Raw genomic sequence first — 21,039 nt, forward strand, 5'->3', positions numbered from 1 at the left:
GGCCTCGCTGAGCTTGGTACGCTGATCTGTTGCTGCTGGTCGCTGACGTTCCTTGGAAGCTTCCTCTCAGGGCCGATCTTCCATCCTGCTTTACAGTCGCTGGCTTTAACGGCTTGGCTTTTTAACGCCAGGTGCTGAAGGATGGGGTTTTATCTGAATCTGTTATTCCTACACTGTTGAAAGCTAGGAAATCTACGTCTAGGAAGATCTACCATTGTACGTGAAAGACTTACATTGCCCGGTAAGAGTCTCTTGGTGTTACTCCTCGCTCCTTCTCGGTGGCTCGGATCTTAACCTTCCTTCAACGGGGGTTTGAACAGAAGTTGCCCACAAGTACCATCAAGGGCCAGGTGTTTGCTTTGGCCGTCTTCTTCCAACGACCTTTGGCCACACACTCCCTGGTACGTACCTTTCCTCAGGGTGTCTGACATTTTGGTTCCTCCAGTGCGGTCTCCGTAGCCGCTTTGGGATCTTAATTTAGTGCTTTCAGCTCTGCAGAAGCATCCTGCAGAGATTCCCCTGCTTACGCTGCCCAGAAGGTGGCCTTTTTGGTGGCTCTCCCCTGTGCACACAGGGTGTCAAAACTGGCGGGTTTATTCTGTCCACCTTACCTGTTGATTCAGAGAAAAGGTGGTTCTGCACCCCTGTCAGTCGTTCCTTCCAAAGGTTGTCACTGATTTTCATTTGAATGAAGACATTGTGTTGCCTTCCCTGTGTCCCAGTTCTAAACATCCGAAGGAAATTGCCTTGCATGCCTTGGGTGTGGTCCGGGCAATTAGGGTGTACCTGGCAGCTACGGAGTCTTTCAGGAAGTCAGACTCACTATTTGTGATCATGGCTGGGTCTCGGAAAGGGTTGTCCGCTTTCTCTGCGACCATTTCCAGATGGATCAGACAGACAGTGATTCAGGCCTATTACATCAAGGGTCAGGTTCCTCCTTTCCCTGTTAAGGTGCACTCTACTAGGGCGCTTAGTGCCTCCTGGGCCTTCTGTCATCAGGCATCAGTGACACAAGTTTTCAAGGCAGCCATCTGGTCATTGATGCACACCACCATCTGCGGTTGCTTCTTTTGGCCGCAAGATTTTGAAGGCTGCTGTTTGGAGGACCTGGTCCTCTTCGAGGGTATATTGTTTTTTTCAGATGGGCTCCAGTTTTTTTGGTTGAGCTCCTGTTGCCTGGTTGGTTACTGTTTAGCCTTGGGAATGTTTTTTGCTGTTCCCACCCTACAGGTTTAACACTGCTTTGGGATGTCCCAACAGTTATGAAGATCTGAAGCTGTGTCCATCAATGAAGGAAAGAGACAATGGTATTTTTGACTTGACGTAAAATCCATTTCTCTGATGTTCATTGAGGGACACCGCACCCACTGCTCTGTGGAGTTGTATTTCTTGTGACACTTGTAATTAAACTGAGTGCCTATAGCAGAGAGAGGGAGTAAACCCCCTGGGACTGCCCATGGGCATAACCAGACTTTTTTTCTGCCTAGTGGCCTACTCCTTCAGGGGGAGTATAACCCATTGGTTATGAAGATATGAAGCTGGGCATCAATGAGAAGTGGATTTTACGGTAAGTCAAAAAAAATAATTTATTCAAAAAGGTTCACCTATACTGAGCTTTTTTTTTTTTTTTTTGTGGCGTTGTTAAAAAAACTGATGGATATATAGAGATAATAAAAAAAGTCATTGTCTCCAAGTATACTTAACCACTTGCCGACTGCCTAACGCCGATCTACGTCGGCAGTCAGCCCCTCACAGGCAAAGTGACGTAGGGCTACGTCACTAGCTTGTGAGGGTCTAGGGAGCGAGCGCGCGCCCCCGGAGGCGCGCTCCCGCGTGGTCACGGACCCCCCCGCGCGTGTGACCGGCGGACCCGATGTCCGCCGGTCACTTGGCGATCGGCGGGGGAGAGGGAGAATGTCAGGCAGCCTGTGTAAACAAGCTGCCTGTCATTCTCCTTGCTGTTAGGATACTGATCACTCGGATCTAGTATGTAGATCCGTTGATCAGTGTCCATACAGCTCAAGCCCCAGCCAATCACAGTAGAAAGCACGCCCCTAGGGACACACACAGCCCCTCCCTCCCAAATAAAGTTAACCCCTTCACTACCAGTGTATTTTTACAGTAACAGTGCATATATATAGCACTGATTACTGTAGAAATGTCACTGGTAACCCCAAAAGTGTCAAAAATGTCAGTCAAGGGTCCGATCTGTCCGCCCCAATGTCGCAGTACCGCAAAAAAAATCGCAGATCGCCGCCATTACACGTTAAAAAAAAAAAACAACAAAAATGACAGAAATCTTTCCCTTTGTTAGTAAACGCGATAACTTTTGCGCAAACCAATCAAAATACGCTTTTTGCGATTTTTTTTTTTACCAAACATAGGTAGCATAAAACAAATTGGCCGAAAAAGTAAAAAAAATTTGATTTTTAAATTTTTTTTGGGGGGAATTTCATATAAAAAAATGTGAAAAATATTGCTATTTTTGCAAAATTGACGCTCTTTTTTTGTTTATAGCGCGTGATCAAAAAATCGCACACGTGATCAAATACCACCAAAAGAAAGCTCTGTTTGTGGGAAAAAAAGGACGCCAAATTCGTTTAGGTACAGCGTCGCACGACCGCGCAATTGTCCGTTAAAGTCACGCAGTGCCGAATCGCAAAATACCCCCTGGTCGGAATGGGGGTAAAATCTTCCGGGGCTTAAGTGGTTAATGTTAACGCTATATTTATTATATTTTCCATCCTGAGGTAGTAGCAAGTAACTCTTCTCTTTGAAATGAATATCAGTTGAAACTTAAGAGTGTTTAAACCCTAATACTGAACTTATTTACTTTTTTTTACTTTTTAAATAGTCATTGGAAGGGTTCAGAATAATTCTTCCAGTGTGCGCCTAGGGCAGTGATGGTGAACCTTGGCACCGCAGATGTTTTGGAACTAAATTTCCCATGATGATCAACAACTACACAGCAGAGTGAGCATCATGGTAAATGTAGTTCCAAAACATCTGGGGTGCCAAGGTTCACCATCACTGGCCTAGTGGGAGGTTTTCTGTAGTCTTAATGTACTTAAAGATTTAGGGTGAAAAGTCTGCTCTTTGATAGATACAGTACAGTGAATGGGCATGGTCACACTAGGATGGGAAAAAAGTTGATGACGGGATTGCCAGGTAAAAATAAAAAGTTAAAAAAACAAAAAATTGTGCTGGCCAATCGAAGGACTGGTGAACTGCAATATTTTCACCTATTTTTTCTTGGGTTTAGACACTCGAGTCACTTAACTTTATTGAAAGTTCATGTAAAATTGTTTTGTGATATTCTTTGCTCTGGTAGTGATGGACCTAGTGTGTATATCCAATTCATTACTTTGATGTTTTTTGAATAGACTAGGAAAGTCTTGGAACCTCAAAGTTTTATTTCTGGTTGTTTCTCTGCTAGCAAGAGTCATCCTTTGTTCTGGTGACCAAAATGTCACCAGAACAAGTGGTAAAAGTAAATCTTCTAATAAGAGCTCTTCTCCTCTCTCAGGTCTAAGATTTCTCTTGCTTTGTAGATACAGTAACTCACAAAAGTGAGTACACCCCTAACATTTTTGGGAAAAATATTTTATTATATCTTTTCACGTGGCAACACTGAAAAAATGACACTTTACATTGTAGCAAAATAGTGATTGTACAGCTTATAGAACAGTGTACATTTGCTGTCCCCTCAAAAGAACTCAACACATAGCCATTAATGTCTAAACCGCTGTGTTGTCAGTGTTTTCACATGAAAAGATATAATAAAATATTTACAAAAATGTGAGGTGTGTACTCACTTTTGTGAGATACAGTATTTCACCTCTTTCAGTTGCATCTCTGTGACAAAGTTTTAGGAGATATATGGAGCTGTGGTCGTCATCACTGTAATAGGAATACAAACAATAGTTATATTTTAGGGATGCACCAATGCCATTTCTCTTAACACAGAGTGCAAATACTTTTTAATTTAAGTAGTCGCCAATACCGATACCTATCGCCTAGAAAGAGTAGGTAGAGGGGTGGTTATGTTAAGTGGAGGAGAAGTTAGAAAAGGCTCTGGGGAGAGAAGCGCCGTCTAAGTGCAGTATGTTGTCTAAGTGCAGTTTAATGTCTACTGTATGTAATGTGAACCCCTACACGGACCCACCTGGTTCCTACACAGACCTACCTTATTTCTACTTACTGCAATATTCACACCCTTGACCCCCCCAATCCCCCACATACACAGTAAAATGTAGATCGGTGGATCCATTATCCTACCTTCTTCTTCATGGCCTCCATCATCCATCTGATTGGGCACCGGGCAGGCAGTTATGTTAGTCTCGCCACCCTGCCGCTTCTCTGTATTCCCTGCCGGGAGGTCAGTCAACAGCCACTGTACAGTGCCTTGAAAAAGTATTCATACCCTTTAAAATGTTCCACAATTTGTCATGTCGCAACCAAAATATTATATGTATTGTATTTTATTGGAATTTAATGTGATAGACCAGCACAAAGTGGCACATAATTGTGAAGTGGAAGGAAAATGATAAACGGTTTTCAAATTGTTTTAAAGATAAATATCTGAACAGTGTGGCGTGCATTTGTATTCAGCCCCCCTGAGTCAATACTTTGTATAACCACCGTTGCAATTACAGCTGCAGGTCTTTTTGGGTATTTCTCGATCAGCTTTGCACATCTAGAGTGACATTTTTGCCCATTCTTCTTTGCAAAATAGCTCAATCTCTGTCAGTTTGGATGGAGGGCGTCTATGTTTTGATCTTAACCATTTCATTGTAGCTCTGGCTGTATGTTTAGGGTAGTTGTCCTGCTGGAAGGTGAACCACTGCCCCAGTCAAGTCTTTTACAGACTATTAACGGGTTTTCTTCTAAGAGTGCCCTGTATTTGGCTCCATTCATCCTCCTATCAACTCTGACCAGCTTCCCTGTCCCTGCTGAAGAAAAGTATCCCCACAACATGATGCTGCCACCATGTTTCATGGTGGGGATGGTGTGTTCAGGGTGATGTGCAGTGTTAGTTTTCCGCCATACATAGCGTTTTGCTTTTAGGCCAAAAAGGTAAATTTTGGTCTTATCTGACCAGAACACCTTCTTCTACATGTTTGCTGTGTCCCCCACATGACTTCTCGCAAACTGCAAACGGGGCTTCTTGTGGCTTTCTTTCAACAATGGCTTTTTTCTTGCCACTCTTCCATAAAAGCCAGCTTTGTGGAAGGAACGACTAATAGTTGTCCTGTGAAAATATTCTCCCACCTGAGCTGTGATCTCTGCAGCTCCTCCAGAGTTACCATGGGTCTCTTGGTGGATTCTCTGATTAATGATCTCCTTGCCCAACCTGTCTGTTTAGGTGGACGACCATGTCTTGGTAGGGTATGCAGTTGTGCCATACTCTTTCCATTTCTGGATGATGGATTGAACAGTGCTCTGAAAGATGTTCAAAGCTTGGAATATTTTATTTAGAACCCAACCCTGCTTTAAACGTTTCCACAACTTTATTCCTGACCTGTCTAGTGTGTTCATTGGTCTTCATGGTGCGGTTTGTTCACCAAGGTTCTCTAAGGTTGGCCATACATGTTCAATTATCTTGCACTACATAGTTTAAAGTAAATCTAAAGAAAAATTGTACAAGGGCCTGCCTAATTGGATACAATTGAATTTTGTTTAGTTTTGACCTCCATAATATATGGTTTTTGGTCAATCTAAACGAAAACTGTAGGCAATAGGCTGCAGCTCGGACCCTTGGGACGGCAGTTTGGTTATCGGTGCATTTGCACGAGTACGGATACCTGTGCAAATGACTAGCATCGACACCGGTATCAGCTCTACTGTATTTGACTGTCCAAAATAAGCTTACTTAGTTTGTCTCTGGTTATCTTATAATACAACTTCCACAAACTGCATGCTTTGCAGTTTCTCCTCTGCAATGTTTTTTTTTTCTTTCAATATCTCTAAAGACAACATATCCCATGGTACCTTGCTTCCTTCAAGCAGTGATTCCTGTAATGACTCCACCTCCTTATACTCCTTCTCAGCACCACTGTAGTTCGGAAGGCAGGCTCTGTGAATTCTGGCAGTGCCAACTCACGGGGCATAGGGAATACAGAATTCAAGGAAGTAAATATGCAAGGATCTTCATAAAGTACGTTTTTTTTTATAGATTTCAAGATGGTTCAGAGTAATGGGAGAAGGCTGGAAATTAAATAAAATGTGTAAATTGATTTTGCATTTTGACCAGACTTTTTTAACCACTTTAGTCTGGGGCACTTTTACTCCCTTAATTTTTCAGCTTTCAGCACTGTCGCACATTGAATGACCACGATCATGCAACACTGTACCCAAACTAAATTTTTTGTCATTTTGTTCACACAACTAGTTTTCTTTTGGTGATATTTAATCACCACTGGGTTTTAAATAAACAAAATCAGACAAAGTTTTAAAAAGTTTTCTTCATTTTGCAAATTTTACTTTATGGATTCAGACCAAAATGTATTCTGCCACATTTCTTTTGTGAAAATAATCCAAATCATTATATTTTGTCTATAGGAAAGTTGGAGTCAACAAACTATGGTATATATCTTAAAATCAATATTGTACTGACAGCTTATCTCATTTCTTGAGCCCACAAAATATCAGGACAGTACAAATATCACCAAAATTACCTCTTTGAAAAGAAGACAGTCCAAGGTATTTGGTAAGGGCATGGACAATTTTTTCAAGGTTACATTTTTTGCTAATTTTTTTTGGCAAATGTAAAAGAAAAGTACCCTTTTTCTTATATGGTCACCAGTGCAGTACAGTGTCCTCTCATAACTGGTATGGTAGTGATTATGGACACTGACTGGTGAGAGTATGGGAAAAAAATAAATAAAAATGTTTTTTATTACATTTTTTTAACACACTGTAACCAGAGCAGTATGTTACCATAGTAACCTTATACTACTCTGGGGAAGTGCTCAGTATTTTTTTTTTATTTCTCTATACTCCATTTACAGACGCAGCTCTAAAACCTCTTATCCTTTGGGTTATGCTGCCTCCTGCAGGAGTAGTACTAGGCAGGAGAAAAAGCAATTCACCACGCCTACGGGGCTGTCCCTACAGGCATAACCCCGCACACCCTGCTCCAGCAAACCAGTTTGTTTCTGCCTAGTGCAGGAATTTTGGTCTCAGTTTTTTTTATTCTTTTAAAAAGATTTTGTTTTATTTATTTTTACTCACTTTGCTAGTTAGTGATCAGGGGGATCCTCCTGGTGATCTACAAGCAATGTCGGGCTGAGGTTTCGCACTGGATAATCTAGATCCTTAAGGTCTCCCAGCCTGCCCTACGAACGTGAGCAGGTTATAGTCCCGCACTAGGCCATCCCCTTTTTGGATGGGGACGAGCCTGCGAGTATGTCTCACTATGACACGACCTGGAACGCCGTGAGTTGCAGCGTACCTCTCGGCTGGCAGCACCCCCACTCAGGGTGTGAGGTGGTCTGGCCGGAGAGGAGCAAACCCGGTCCTTGGTATGGTGAGTAAATGCAGCCCCCCCTTGTCCCTTGGTGGTCTTGGGGGGGGGGGCCTCTCCTGAGAATGGGTCCTGGACGTCCTAAAAGATCCCCCTGGCCTGTCAGGCTACCCGGCCCTGTGCCCTACCCCCTTCTCCCACCCCCTCGGGGGGGGGGGGGCACTGTTGTTGCGGCGCCTGGCGCCCTGGAGGTGGGAATGGTACCTTTTCCTGCAGGGTCTGGTTGTAGATCCCTTCTGGCCTTCATATTGAGGGTCCCTGAGCGCATGGCGTGCCGTGGGCGCCGCCATCTTTAGTTTGGGCAATAGAAATGTTTTTTCCTATTGACTTGTATGGGGCAGCCGTTTTCCTTGTGTTTCCCATAGACTTGCATTGGCAGCCATTTTTGTGTAGCCCTTTGGAGCTACATAGGCAACGTGACCTTTCCCATACCAGGCTGATATAATTTCTTGCGACTCTCACTTCCTGCTGCAGATTGATTCAGGAGGTTTTCTCTGAAGGTGGTAATTTTACTGGTGTCTTTGTGGGCATATCCCTGGGCACTCTATCTGTATATATTTAAGGGGGACTCCGCTGGTTGCGATGATCGGCGGTGGGGACCGCGATCAGCGTTTTTAAAGTGACAGTACTCCTTTTTTTTCTGGTGGTCAGCACATCCCCCACAGTTATTACCTTTTGTATCTCTTGACCCTCCCTCTTAGATTGTAAGCTCTAAGGAACATTACTCTCTGATTCCTACTGTTTTAAAGTGTTTTTGTAGTTGTACTGTCTACCCTCAAGTTGTAAAGCGCTGCATAAACTGTTGGCGCTATATAAACCCTGTATAATAATAAAAATTATAATTTCCCCAATGGGACACAAACCTTCCCAAAATAAACTGATTGATTTTACCCATTCCTACTCTATACAAATATTAAAAGCTTTGGTTATTCAAAACCTTAAAGGTACTGTGAAAGACTGCTCAGGCAGATAATAATGGGAAATCTTCAAGGTAACTGGAGATAAACTGGTTCCTTCACCAGCAGAGAGATCATGTCTAAGATTTTAATCTCACCACATAGCCTATGTGGCATGAGTGGTGTGCTAAAATTCCTCTGTGTTTAGTCTGGTGCATTGAAACCTAACCTCCAGACAGCCTCTTCTACAAAGTACTCGAGTCTAGGGAATCTGTATTGTCTACATTTACAAACACTGATAATTTATTAATGCTCATGTGAAATCAATCAAAAACACATTGTGTTCTCTAGAACACTGCTTTTTTCCTAATATTACAAATAAGGCAGTCTGCTGAGATAGGAAAGGTCTCTCCCCCCCTTTGGCAGGACTGCTTTGTAAAAATGTTTCTAGAGTTTAGTCACTATACGTGAGCTGCTACACAAACAATCTAAATAGAGCGCTCTTGAGATGTCGGAGTTTGAATGTGCCATTCAAAAGCAGTTACTGTGTTTGCATTGTTCAAGTACATTAAACAATTGCATGGTGTTTAAAAAAAAAAAAAACTTGCTCTTTATCATTCTAACCGTGCTGCATTTATTTACATTTTCCAGGGTTTCTTCCTTACTGTCTCTCCTGAGGCTATCCTTAAAGTTGCCACACAGTCCTCTGAAAACAACAAGATCTTCTGCATGAACCTTTCAGCACCCTTCATCAGTCAGTTCTTTAAGGAGCCCCTCATGAAAGTCATGCCTTATGTGGATATTCTTTTTGGGAATGAAACGGTGAGAAAATTAAAATACCACTTTTTTTTGGAGGTTGTGTTTTTAATCATTTCAGTGCCAAAGAGGTCTATGCACGCCTTTTAAAAAAAAAAAAAAAAAAAAAAAAATGTTAGGCCTGAAGATCAGTTTAAATCTCCAAACAATTTCTGAAAGCAAAAACCCTTGAGTAAAATGGTGGCAGTTGCAAATGTTTGTTACGCAACACAATGCTTTACTAAGTGCAAACTTTCAGTTAAAACTTAGCCTTAAAATTACACATACCCATGAAACTTCTGTAGCCAAAGTATTCCATAGGCAATGCTTTGAAGGTCATTAGATTGGAGTTTACCATGCATCATGGCCCTAGGATTATTGCTGTCACTCTGGCTTGCACAGTGATATGTACCATGCATAGCACAGACATTTTCATATATAGACACCCCAAATGTGTGTGTTTGTACCATGGGGGTTAGGGTGGGGGCTTCCACACTATCTTGCAAAATTTGCACGCTACAGCAGCTGGGAGTGTGTGAAACCCCTCCTGTTGACGATGTATGCTATATATCGGTGTCATTGAAAGGGTTAAGGGCCCGTTCACACTGTTGCACTGTGGTGAAGCACAGGTTATTGCAACCCATGTTACTTGCATTGTTTCACTGTTGTGACGTTTATCTTGAAAGGCACCCATTATGGCACATGGCAACTTACTACCATGTGTTTAGGTGTGCTGTGATATACAAAAATGCTGCAGGTATGATTTTAGGTCCATTGTGGTACATTAGGAAGCCCAATGAACAGGCGGGCTGCCTGAACTCAACGCATGTTAACTGACATTATAGCACACTGTGATTGATCTGGCTGATATGAGTGGGCCCTAAATGTTCAGTTCACCCAGAAATATATATATATATATATATATATATATATATATATCCACAAATATAGGGTGGTTGTTAGGATAAGATGCCCTCTGTATCTCTTTAGGATCTCGAGTGATGAAATGTGCCCATCTCGGTTTCTGCTCAGTGTTTGCATTAACCTATAGTTATTTCCACTACTTCTGTTTTGCATTCTGCATAATATGCAGTCAATTCTAAGGCTTGTGGCATGAGTGGGACCTCGTAATGGCCACAGCAGGTGTAGACACTCATGCAGAGAGATTTTAGAAATGGTGGCCCCAGAACATGACTATTAGGCAAATTTAATTATCTACCGTAAATAGAAAAAAAAAAAATTAGGTTGACGTATATTATTGTATGAGAAATGAAAATTTTAAAATTATACTTAAAAATGTATATATATTTTTTTTGTCTTTATAGAATATTTAATAGAAATGTTACAATGCAGAAAAATTAGAGCCACCTGATAATTTTCAACCTTGTGGTTTTCCTAAGACAGCTGATTTTAAATATAGAGGCAGAGTCCGTATTAAATAAATACAAAGTAAAATGAATTTGGCACGCTAAGCAGTTGCTACTATACAAGTTACACATTTCCTGAAGGTAGCACTATTGATTTGTTTGGATAAATTTGTAGACACCATGCCTACAAATTCATTAAACCAATCCGAATTTGCAAAGCTCCTTATACTACATGAGCCACTTCAAAAACCCTGTATAAAGAAAAAGGTGTGTGTGTATGTATGTATGTATGTGTGTGTATGTATATGTGTGTGTATATATATATATATATATATATATATATATATATATATATATATAATGTGTGTGTGTGTGTGTGTGTGTGTATATATATATATATATATATATACACACACACACACACACACAGTATCTCACAAAAGTAAGTACACCTCTCACTTTTTTGTAAATAATTTTATCTTTTCATGTGACAACACTGAAGAAATGACACTTTGCTACAATGTAAAGTAGTGAGTGTACAGCTTGTATAACGGTGTAAATTTGCGGTCTCCTCAATAGAACACGCAGCCATTAATGTCTAAACCGCTGGCAACAAAAGTGAGTACACCCCTAAGTGAAAATGTCCAAATTGGACCCAATTAGCCATTTTCCCTCCCCGGTATCATGTGACTCGTTAGTGTTACAAGGTCTCAGGTGTGAATGGGGAGCAGGTGTGTTAAATTTGGTGTTATCGCTCTCACTCTCATACTGGTCATATACGGTGGCCAAGACCATACAGCTGTTAACAGGCAGGTTCCACTCAGAGCAGGCCTTACCATGGTCGACCAAAGAAGTTTGAGTGCACGTGCTCAGCATCATATCCAGAGTTTCTTTGGGAAATAGATGTGCTGCCAGCATTGCTGCAGAAGTTGAAGGAGTGGGGGGGTCAGCCTGTCAGTGCTAAGACCATATGCCGCACACTGCATCAAATCGGTCTGCATGATGCACAAAGCCTACAAATGGTTTGCTGCAGACTAAGGACATGGATTACTGGAACCGTGTCCTGTGGTCTGATGAGACCAAGATCAACTTATTTGGTTTAGATGTCAAGTGTGTCTGGCAGCAACTAGGTGAAGAGTACAAAGACAAATGTTTCTTGCCTACAGTCAAGCATGGTGGTGGAAGTGTCCTGGTCTAGGGCTGCATGAGTGCTGCCTGCACTTGGGAGCTACAGTTCATTGAGGGAACCATGAATGCCAACCTGTACTGTGACATACTGAAGCAGAGCATGATCCCCTCCTTCAGGGACTGGGTATTCCAACATAACCCCAAACACACCTTCAAGAGGACCACTGCCTTGTTAAAGAAGCTGAGGGTAAAGATGATGGACTTGGCCAAGCATGACTTCAGACCTAAACGCTATTGAGCATCTGTGGGGCATCCTCAGATGGAAGGTGGAGTACCTGTGAAGCTCTGGTGAACTCCATGCCCAAGAGGGTTGAGGCCATGCTGGAAGATAATGACCACACAAAATATTAACACTTTGGGCCCAATATAGACCTTTTAATTTAGGGGAGTATGTGGTTGCCAGCTGTTTAGACATTAATGGCTGTGTGTTTATTTTGACGGGACATCTAATTTACATGGTTATTTATACAAGCTGTACACTCACTACTTTACATTGTAGCAAAGTGTCCTTTCTTAAGTGTTGTCACATGAAAAGATATCATAAAAAAAATTACAAAAATGTGGGGGATGTACTCACTTTTGTGAGATACTGTGTATGTATATGTATGTACAGTATCTCACAAAAGTGCGTACACCCCTCACATTTTTGTAAATATTTTATTATATCTTTTCATGGGACACTGAAGATATTACACTTTGTTACAATGTAAATTAGTGAGTGTATAGCTTGTAGAACAGTGTATCACATTAATGTCTAAGCCACTGGCAACACAAGCGAGTACACCCCTAAGTGAAAATGTCTACATTAGGCCCAAAGTGTAAATATTTTGTGTGGCCACCATTATTTTCCAGCACTGCCTTAACCCTCTTGGGCATGGACTTCACCAGAGCTTCACAGGTTGCCACGAGTCCTCTACCACTCTTCCATGACGACATCACAGAGTTGGTGGTTGTTAGAGACCTTGCGCTCCTCCACCTCCCGTTTGCGGATGCCCCACAGATGTTCATGGTTCCCTCAATTAACTGTGGCTCCCCAGTGCCGGCAGCACTCATGCAGCCCCAGACCGTGACACTTCCACCACCATGCTTGACTGAAGGCAAGACACCATTGTCTTTGCTCTCCTCACCTGGTTGCCGCCACAAATGCTGGACACCATCTAAACCAAATAAGTTTATCTTGGTCTCATCAGACCACAGAACATGGTTCCAGTAATTCATGTCCTGTTAGCTGGCTTTCTTGTGCATCATCTTTAGAAGAGGTTTCCTTTTGAGATGACAGCCATGCAGACCAATTTGATGCCATGTGCGGCATATGGTCTGAGCACTGACAGACTGACCCTCCTACCCCTTCAACCTCTGCAGCAATGCTGGCAGCACTCATATGTCTTTCCTCATACGTATTTCCCAAAGACAACCTCTGGATAAGACACTGAGCACCTGCTCTCAATTACTTTGGTGGAACATGACGAGGCCTGTTCTGAATGGAACCTGTCCTGTTAAACGTCTGTATGGTCTTGGCCCCCGTGCTTCAGCTCAGTTTCAGGGCCTTGGCATTGTTCTTATAGCCTAGGCCATCTTAATGTAGAGCAACAGTTCTTTCTTTTTTCAGATCCTAGAGTGTTCTTTGCTATGAGGTTCCATGCTGAACTTCCAGTGACCAGTATGAGAGAGTGAGAGCGATAACACCAAATTTAATACTCCTGCTCCCCATTCGCACCTGAGACCTTGTAACACTAACGAGTCACATGGCACGGGAAAATGGCTAATTGGGTCAATTTTCACCTAGGGGTATACTCACTTTTGTTGCCAGCGGTTTAGACATTAATGGCTGTGTTGAGTTATTTTTAGGGGACAGCAAATTTACACTGTTATACAAGCTGTACACTCATTACTTTACATTGTAGCAAAGTGTAATTTCTTCAGTGTTGCGAGATACTGTGTGTGTGTGTGTATATATATTTATATATATATATATATATATATATATATATAAAATATAGAATGGCCAGCTAACAAATTATATGTTGCATGTGCTACAATGGGGAATTGGATAGGTGACTGTGCTCCCGCTGTTCATGATAGGAACATTAGAGTCTGTCAGTCACAAGCCATAAAAGCAGAGAAGGCCTTCAAGTTCCATATAATCACCTAGTCTGCTTTTGTGTTGCAGAGTCCATACTGTGTACATGTGACTATGTGAGTGAAAGTGTTCTCCCTTTGCAAAAAACGAACTATAGTTAATTGTGTCAGACCCAAAGTGCCTTTTTTTTTTTTTTCTGGGGGGGGGGGGGGGGGTTTCTAGTACAGCGGGATGTGATGATGCCTTATAAGCTACGGAATTCCATTCTATAACTAGGACAACAGCATCTCACCTGCTCATCTAACTGCTTTCATGTGCTATCAATTACATGACCATATACTCAATCTCTTCAGAATCTTGCAGTATCACAGACCACACTTTCGTTGTTCCTTTGCATCACATGATTGGCTTCTGATACCTACAATGTTTAAATAGGCCAGTAATACGTGGTTTTGCGCAATTGTGTGCACTTGCAGGCTTGTTTAAGCCATGCCCAAATCTTGAACATCCGCCACATCTTATGTGAAGAATAAATATGTTGTTGAGCTTTGATTTGGTTTTTAGCATTGGTCTAGTGCTCTCCATCCTGTTTTAGGATTTTGCCTTTTTTTAATTTGCATCACTTCAGGTCACATAGAATGTTACAGTTCTAAATGTTTTTGATGAAGTATGCACTATTGCGTTTTTTATAATTTTTTTTCGTCCTCTGTAGCAGGTCTGTGAGGCTTACTACGAAATAGCTTGTTCACTTTTCAATAGGTTGCTATTGCAAATTGCAGCTGAGGAATACATAGTCTGGCACTTCTCTGTCTGTTGATAAAAATGCAGCTGCTGTAAGTTCACAAGTTCAGAACCCAGCAAGTGTGTCTGAGGTACTTAATTTTCCTTGGAAGGCACACAGACAGTAAGTGCTAATTTTCATCGGGCAGTAATTGTAATGATTCTAGAGCTGGGTAATGAGGGAAATATCTGTTATCCCATAGGAGCAGAAGAATAAAGGCATTTCAGTTGTCTATTCCTAGTTAACTTCAATCACAAATCTATGAGAATTGAACCCATCTGACAAAGTGCTGTTTTCCATGTTAGCTTGCTGACATTATATACAGGTATCTGAATGAATGCATTTTAACTATTTGAGAGTTGGGTGCGTAACACAAAGCATAACCAATGAATCTAAGTTGGACAGCACAATCTAGAAGCATGTGCTTCAAGTGGTTGGCAACAAAATAGGCTTACAGTTTAAATCCTTTTAGGTGCATTTGGCTCCTGAGGTTTACCCAGCCTTGATAATGGCTTGAAATTGTGTGGCATGTCTGACCTACTACATCTCCATCTTATTCATTTCGTCTTAACTTTATTTCTCCAAGTTAAAATAAAACTCCAATATATATTTTTAGAAAACTTTGTATTTATAAAATTAGCTCTCTCCTTCAAACCACAAGTAGATTAGGATTATACAGTTCTCATCTACTATTTCTAATGTTTCTTGTAATCTTTGGAATAAAAATGATAAACTTTCAAGTTTAGATGTAGTTTTTATTTTTGTAATATAGTAATCCAAAATATGATAAATATAGTGGTTAAACTATGTAAGAAACCTGTTCAGTTACCATAATCTTTTTTTCTGAATTTCAGGAAGCTGCTACGTTTGCAAGGGAACAAGGATTTGAGGTATTTGAAAACCACACATTTTATATTCTTTAGTATTACTAAACCTTATGTACAAAAGGAAAGGTTAGGGTTTTTATATTGCCGTAGCCTATAACAGGATTCCATGTTTTGGACATTGATTGATGCTCGCTGCTGTTGCCATGGTAAATCTTGAATACTTCAGCGATAATGCTCTTCCACCTTCTTGACACTCCGTTCTCCAATCATCTTGGCACAGTGACACCCACGTTATGATGAAGTTCCTTTGCTGTGGGATGAAATCGCTGTTGTCTTTCTATTATTGTACACTGCAAGCATCTTGGCAAGATGTAAATGTCCTATTACAGTAATGTGAAACCTCTTCCTAGACTGTTTTTGCGCATCAAAGCTTAAAAGATATGTTCACTTTAAAAAAATTTTTTAAAAAGCCCTTTCTCTTAGTCCTCTGACAGTCGCCGCCCATTCAGTTAGCCTTCACGAGTGGGTAATGCGCCTCTCTGCAGGAGCAGGCTAGGCAGTGAAAAGGTTAACAAACAAAAGCTTTTACACACAAAACACCTCTAGGGGGCTGTTCCTCAGCTATTACCCATCAGCCACTAGGAGCTGCTTTTCAGTTTTATGCTGCCTAGCGTTAGGAGTAGGCTAGGTCTTCCCTGCTGGGACCTAGTGTCTCTTTATATTTTTTTCTTAAAAAGTGTTTTTCTTTGAAAATAATTTTTTATTTCACTCACTATCGCTAGTTAGTCAGGGATTTCCTGGAGGACTGCAAGCGACAGCAAAACTGTGCCTTGCAGTGGATAATATAGATCCTTATGGAGTCTCAGCCTGCCACCGAGCATCGCCGGTCATTTGTGCGCCCTGGCCTAGCAACGACAGTGCCCCTTGAGATGGGGACGAAACTGCGGAGTCCCTTCTTCGCCGAGATGTCGCAACTCTGGAACGCCCATAGGTTGCTAGCATCCTTCCTGGCTGACGGCAACCCCACTCAAGGTGGGGGTGTTCCGTATCAGAGAGGTGCCCGCGTTCGCTCGACTGGTGAGTGCTACTACCCCTGGGTCCCTAAAAGGGGGCTGTTATCTGTGGGGGTGTTCTGTGGGCCCACTCTTAGAGGATGGCAGTACATGGTGGCTTCATGACTGGAGGGTATGGGGGCTTAATACATCCCGGGGGTGCTCTCTGGGGTTCCCTGTGGGGGCCAGCGCATGTATTTTTTCCTCTATTTGGCGCCGTTCACGCAGCTGTCATTTTGGGTGAGGGCAGGCTGCTTGGGCCTCGTTGTGTGGGCAGCAGCCATTTAGCTCATCGTTTTGGCGCCGATTGGATGCCATCTTTGGTATGGGCAACCGCCTAGTAAGGGTGGCAGCCATTTTGCCTGTGCTTCCTCCCATAGACTTTCATCGGGCACCATTTGTTTGTGGCTCAGGGCGGGCATAGGCCTCTATGTGCGTGAGGTCACTTCCTCTTTTCCATTTTCACTGCAGCAGCGTGTGTGGCAAGTACAGACACTGTGGGGTGATTTTAATGGTTTTCTCTGGCATTTTCCTGTAAAAACAGTTTTTTGTGGCTATTGCTGTTTCTGAAGGGTCTCCACAGGTGGTGCAGTTTACGGTGGGGGTCCGCAGGAACCACTGTTTTAAAGGGCCAGCGTCCTTAAAATTTTTTATTACTAATATTGAGTCCCAGGATGGCAAATTCCCCACAGACCTGGTTGGTACTTCAGGAACTCCTGAATCCTCTTCCATGGCCTCATTATCTGCTGCTCTTGTAACTTTGGCGTCCAAAGTGGATCTTCTGATGTCTGAACGCACTTCTCAAACACAGCCTATGCCCTCTCCGTCTTTTGACTCGGAGCCTGATTTGGTTGCCACAGACAACGTCCCCCCTGAGGGGTCCCAGTCATCACATCCAGGTGGGGAGGAGGAAGAGTCTTCCTCTACAGAGGTGCGGGAACGCGCTGTGGTGGATGCACTTATTAGCTCCATTAACGAGACTTTAAATCTTGATGATGAGCCCTCCCTGTCAGGTAAGCGGGTTTCCTTCAGGTCCTGCAAAGCCCAGAAGTCGGGTCAAGCATATGCTGGCGGTGCCCAAGCGGTTTAAATGCCGTTATCCCTTTTCGGATCCTGTTGATAATCATTGGACGGTGTCACCTAAGGTGGACCATACTGTTTCCAGACTAAATAAATCTACCTTGATGCCCGTGGAGGACTCTCCGGTGTTTAAGGATCTGGCGGATAGGCGTGTGGGGACGCTTTCCCACCACATATATTTAGTGTGGCGGGCTCCCTGCTCAAGCCTGTGTTCGCTTCGGTGATAATTTCTCAAGCTGTCACGGAATGGTCCGGGGGGGGGGGGGGATAAGGTACATGTTGGTGGCAGAGTCGGTATCTCTGGCTGCCCTAGACATAGTGGATCAAGTGACCCAGGCCGTGATGTACCTGTGTGACGCAGCTTTGGACGAGGCTCCCTGGGTTGCACGGCTGTCTGCATCCAGGGTTGCGATCCGCTGCATTATTTGGCTGAAAAGCTGGTCGGCTGACCACGCTTCCAAGGAGACTGTCTGATGTCCCTTATGTGGGTAGTCGTCCTTTTGAGGACACTCTGGATGAGTTGATCAAGGGGCTTACTGGGGGCAAGAGTACTCTTTTGCCCCAAGCCTCTAAGGGAAAATCACCTCGCGCTAGGCGGGGCCCTTCTTTTAAGGCTCATCGTGGGTCATTTTGTGCCTTTGGGGCACAGGATAATGGGAAATCCTTCAAGACCTCAGGTGGTCACAAGAAGCCTTGGTCAAGAAAGCCCAAGGCCGGTTCGGCGGCCCAGTCCGCCTCTTCTTGAAGGGACGCCCTCACCCGTTTCAGGGGTGGGGGGACGTCTGCGTGGTTTCCTGGAACCCTGGTTGTCCCGAATTCAGGACAGGTGGGTTCACAAACTGATTCGTTCAGGGTACAAGATTGAGTTTCGATCTCGCCCCGCAGACAGGTTCTTTCCATCAAATCTCCATCGGACTCCCGATCGTTTCAGAAATCTCAAGGGGGCGGTTTAAGATCATCTCGCCCAAGGTGTCATTGTGCCTGTCCCTTCACGGGACTGGTTTCGTGTTTTTTTTTTCTCCAATCTGTTCACGGTGCCCAGAAAAGAGGGCAAAGTGCATTTGATCTGGACCTAAAGTTTCTGAACTGTTTTGTGAAGGTTCCCGAATTTCCGGATGGAATCCATCTGGTCGGTGGTGGCATCGTTGAGTCCAGGGAACTTCCTGGCCTCCATCGACTTGAAGAATGCATATCTGCACATCCCTGTCTCCGAAGGTCATCAGCGGTATCTCCTCTTCACGGTGGCAGAGGAGCATTATCAGTTTGTGGCGTTGCCCTTTCAGTCTCGCTTCGGCTTTACTGCGTTTAAAGAGGATTGCGGTCCTCGATTATCTGGACGACCTCCTGTTAAGGTCGAGCTCATGTGCCACCTTGACGAGCGATCTGTCGATCACGGTTTAGGCGCTTAAGGGGTTTGGGTGGACCGTCACCTTCCAGAAGTCAGCTCTTACTCCTTCGGTTCGCCTCCCGTACCTGGGGACGGTCCTGGACTCCGCTCAGGCAAAAGTCTTTCTCCCGGAGGATAAACTCTGGACCCTGCAGGGCGAGATCAGCGATCCCATTTGCTCAATTTCACACGAGAACTCTGCAAGCAGAAATTCTTGCCAGGTGGGACAGAAAGCCTCAGTCGTTGGACAGGAGGATTTCTCTGAGCCACCTCACAATATTGGATCTTTTGTGGTGGCTCTTGTCACCGACTCTGGCACAAGGCAAGTCCTTCCGGCCTCTGCTGTGGAACGGTGATCACCAAGGATGCCAGCCTGTCGGGCTGGGGTGGAGTTCTGGGCACGCTTTGTGCCCAGGGAACGCGGTCGGCGGAGGAGGCCTCCTTACCGATAAACGTCTAGGTGCTCCGAGCATTCAAGCTCTGCTTGTTCCGTTGGTTGACTCGGCTTGAGGGTTGTCCGGTTCGTGTGCAGATGGACAACGCCACGGCTGTGGCTTACTTCACTCACCAAGTGTGCCCAGGCAACCAAGGAAGTGGCCGAGATCCTCTCTTGGGCCGAGACACACGTTCTGGCGATTTCGGCCATTCCGGGTGTGGAGAACTGGCAGGCGGACTATCTGAGTCGTTAGACCCTGGACCAGGGAGAATGGTCCCTGCATCCGGTGGTGTTTTACCTCCTGTGTGCCTGGTGGGGGACTCCGGAAGTGGATCTGTTTGCGTCCCGTCTCAACAAAGAGGTGGGAAGGTTCGTGGCCTGAACCCATGATCATCTGGCGAATGCCATGGTCACGTTGTTGGTGCCTTGGCACTGGTATCGGCTGATTTATGCCTTCCCTCCGATTAAACTGTTATCCAGGTTCCTCCTCACGTTTGCATCGGAACGGCTGCAGGTCATTCTGTTGGCCCCAGACTGGCAGCGTCTGTCTTGATACGCAGACATCGTGCAGATGGTCGTCGAGCCTCCCTGGCAGCTTCCACTGAGAGACTATCTTCTGTTTCAAGGGCCGATTTTCCATCCTGCGTTACAATCTCTGGCTTTGACGGCGTGGCTGTTGAAAGCCAAGTCTTGAGAGACGAGGGTATCTCGAATGCTGTCATTCCTACCTTAGAAAGCTAGCTCAGAAAGCTACCTCTAGGAAAATTTACCATCGCACTTGGAAGGTGTATATTGCCTGGTGCGAGTCGCAAGGTTTTCATCCCCGCTCCTTTTTGAAGGAAGCAGGAAGGTGTGGATCAGCGCTGGGCACGGTCATTGGTCCGTGGGTTTCTTCCAGCGTCCCTTGGCGACTACTTCCTTGATTTGCACCTTTACTAAGGGGTGTGTCATCTGTCTCCCCCGCGGAAGGCTCCTATGCTTCCGTGGGGACTGACTTTGGTTTTTTTCTTACAACGGCCTCCCTTTGAGGATATCCGAGAACCAGCTCTGCCTGTGTTGTCCCAGGAAGTTGCCTTTCTGGTGGCTGTAGCCTCTGTTCGCAGAGTTTTGGTATTGGCGGCTTGGTCTTGCCGGTCGCTTTCTTTGGTCGTTTCTAGGGATAACGTGGTCCAGCGACCCGCTCAGTCTTTTCTTCCTGCAGTGGTGTCTGCTTTCCACCGCATCATTGTTTCTTCCGTTGCTTCTGTCTTGGACAAAGCCCAAGCGTCCCAAGGACTTTGTCCTGTGTTCCTTGCATGTGGTCCGGGCGATCAGGTTTTTGCCTGTCTGCCACAGAGTCCTGTGAGGGCACGTTCTACTAGAGCAGTCATTGCCTCTTGATCTTTCCCCCATCAGGCTTCCTGTGGCTGAGGTGTGCGTAGTGGCGACGTGGTCATCTGTGCGCGCTTTCACAAAATTCTACTGACTTGATGTACTGGCATTCTAGTATGCTTCCTTTTGGGCGCGAAGTTTTGTGCGCGGTGGTTGTTTGCAGAGACGTGTGTTTCTGTCTCCTTATTGGGGTGTATTTGTCCAGGGTTGGCTCCTGTTGAGCTTTTGTTTCCCTGTGGGCTCTGTTTTTTCGA

At 44.2% G+C, this 21,039-nt stretch overlaps 1 protein-coding gene across 4 annotated transcripts in view; it reads left to right on the plus strand.

The window, feature by feature from the left end:
* Positions 1-21,039, plus strand: part of ADK (adenosine kinase) — a 320,703-nt gene that overhangs the window by 244,371 nt on the left and 55,293 nt on the right. For all 4 annotated transcript variants that reach the window (XM_082268425.1, XM_082268428.1, XM_082268426.1 and 1 more), the window contains exons 7-8: positions 9,073-9,243; positions 15,487-15,522. In XM_082268425.1, the coding sequence (XP_082124551.1) occupies positions 9,073-9,243; positions 15,487-15,522 (207 nt within the window). The remainder of the gene's footprint in view (positions 1-9,072; positions 9,244-15,486; positions 15,523-21,039) is intronic.

This window comes from Pelophylax lessonae (genome assembly GCF_965119305.1).
Source record: "Pelophylax lessonae genome assembly, chromosome: 9".
NCBI classification, from domain to species: domain Eukaryota; kingdom Metazoa; phylum Chordata; class Amphibia; order Anura; family Ranidae; genus Pelophylax; species Pelophylax lessonae.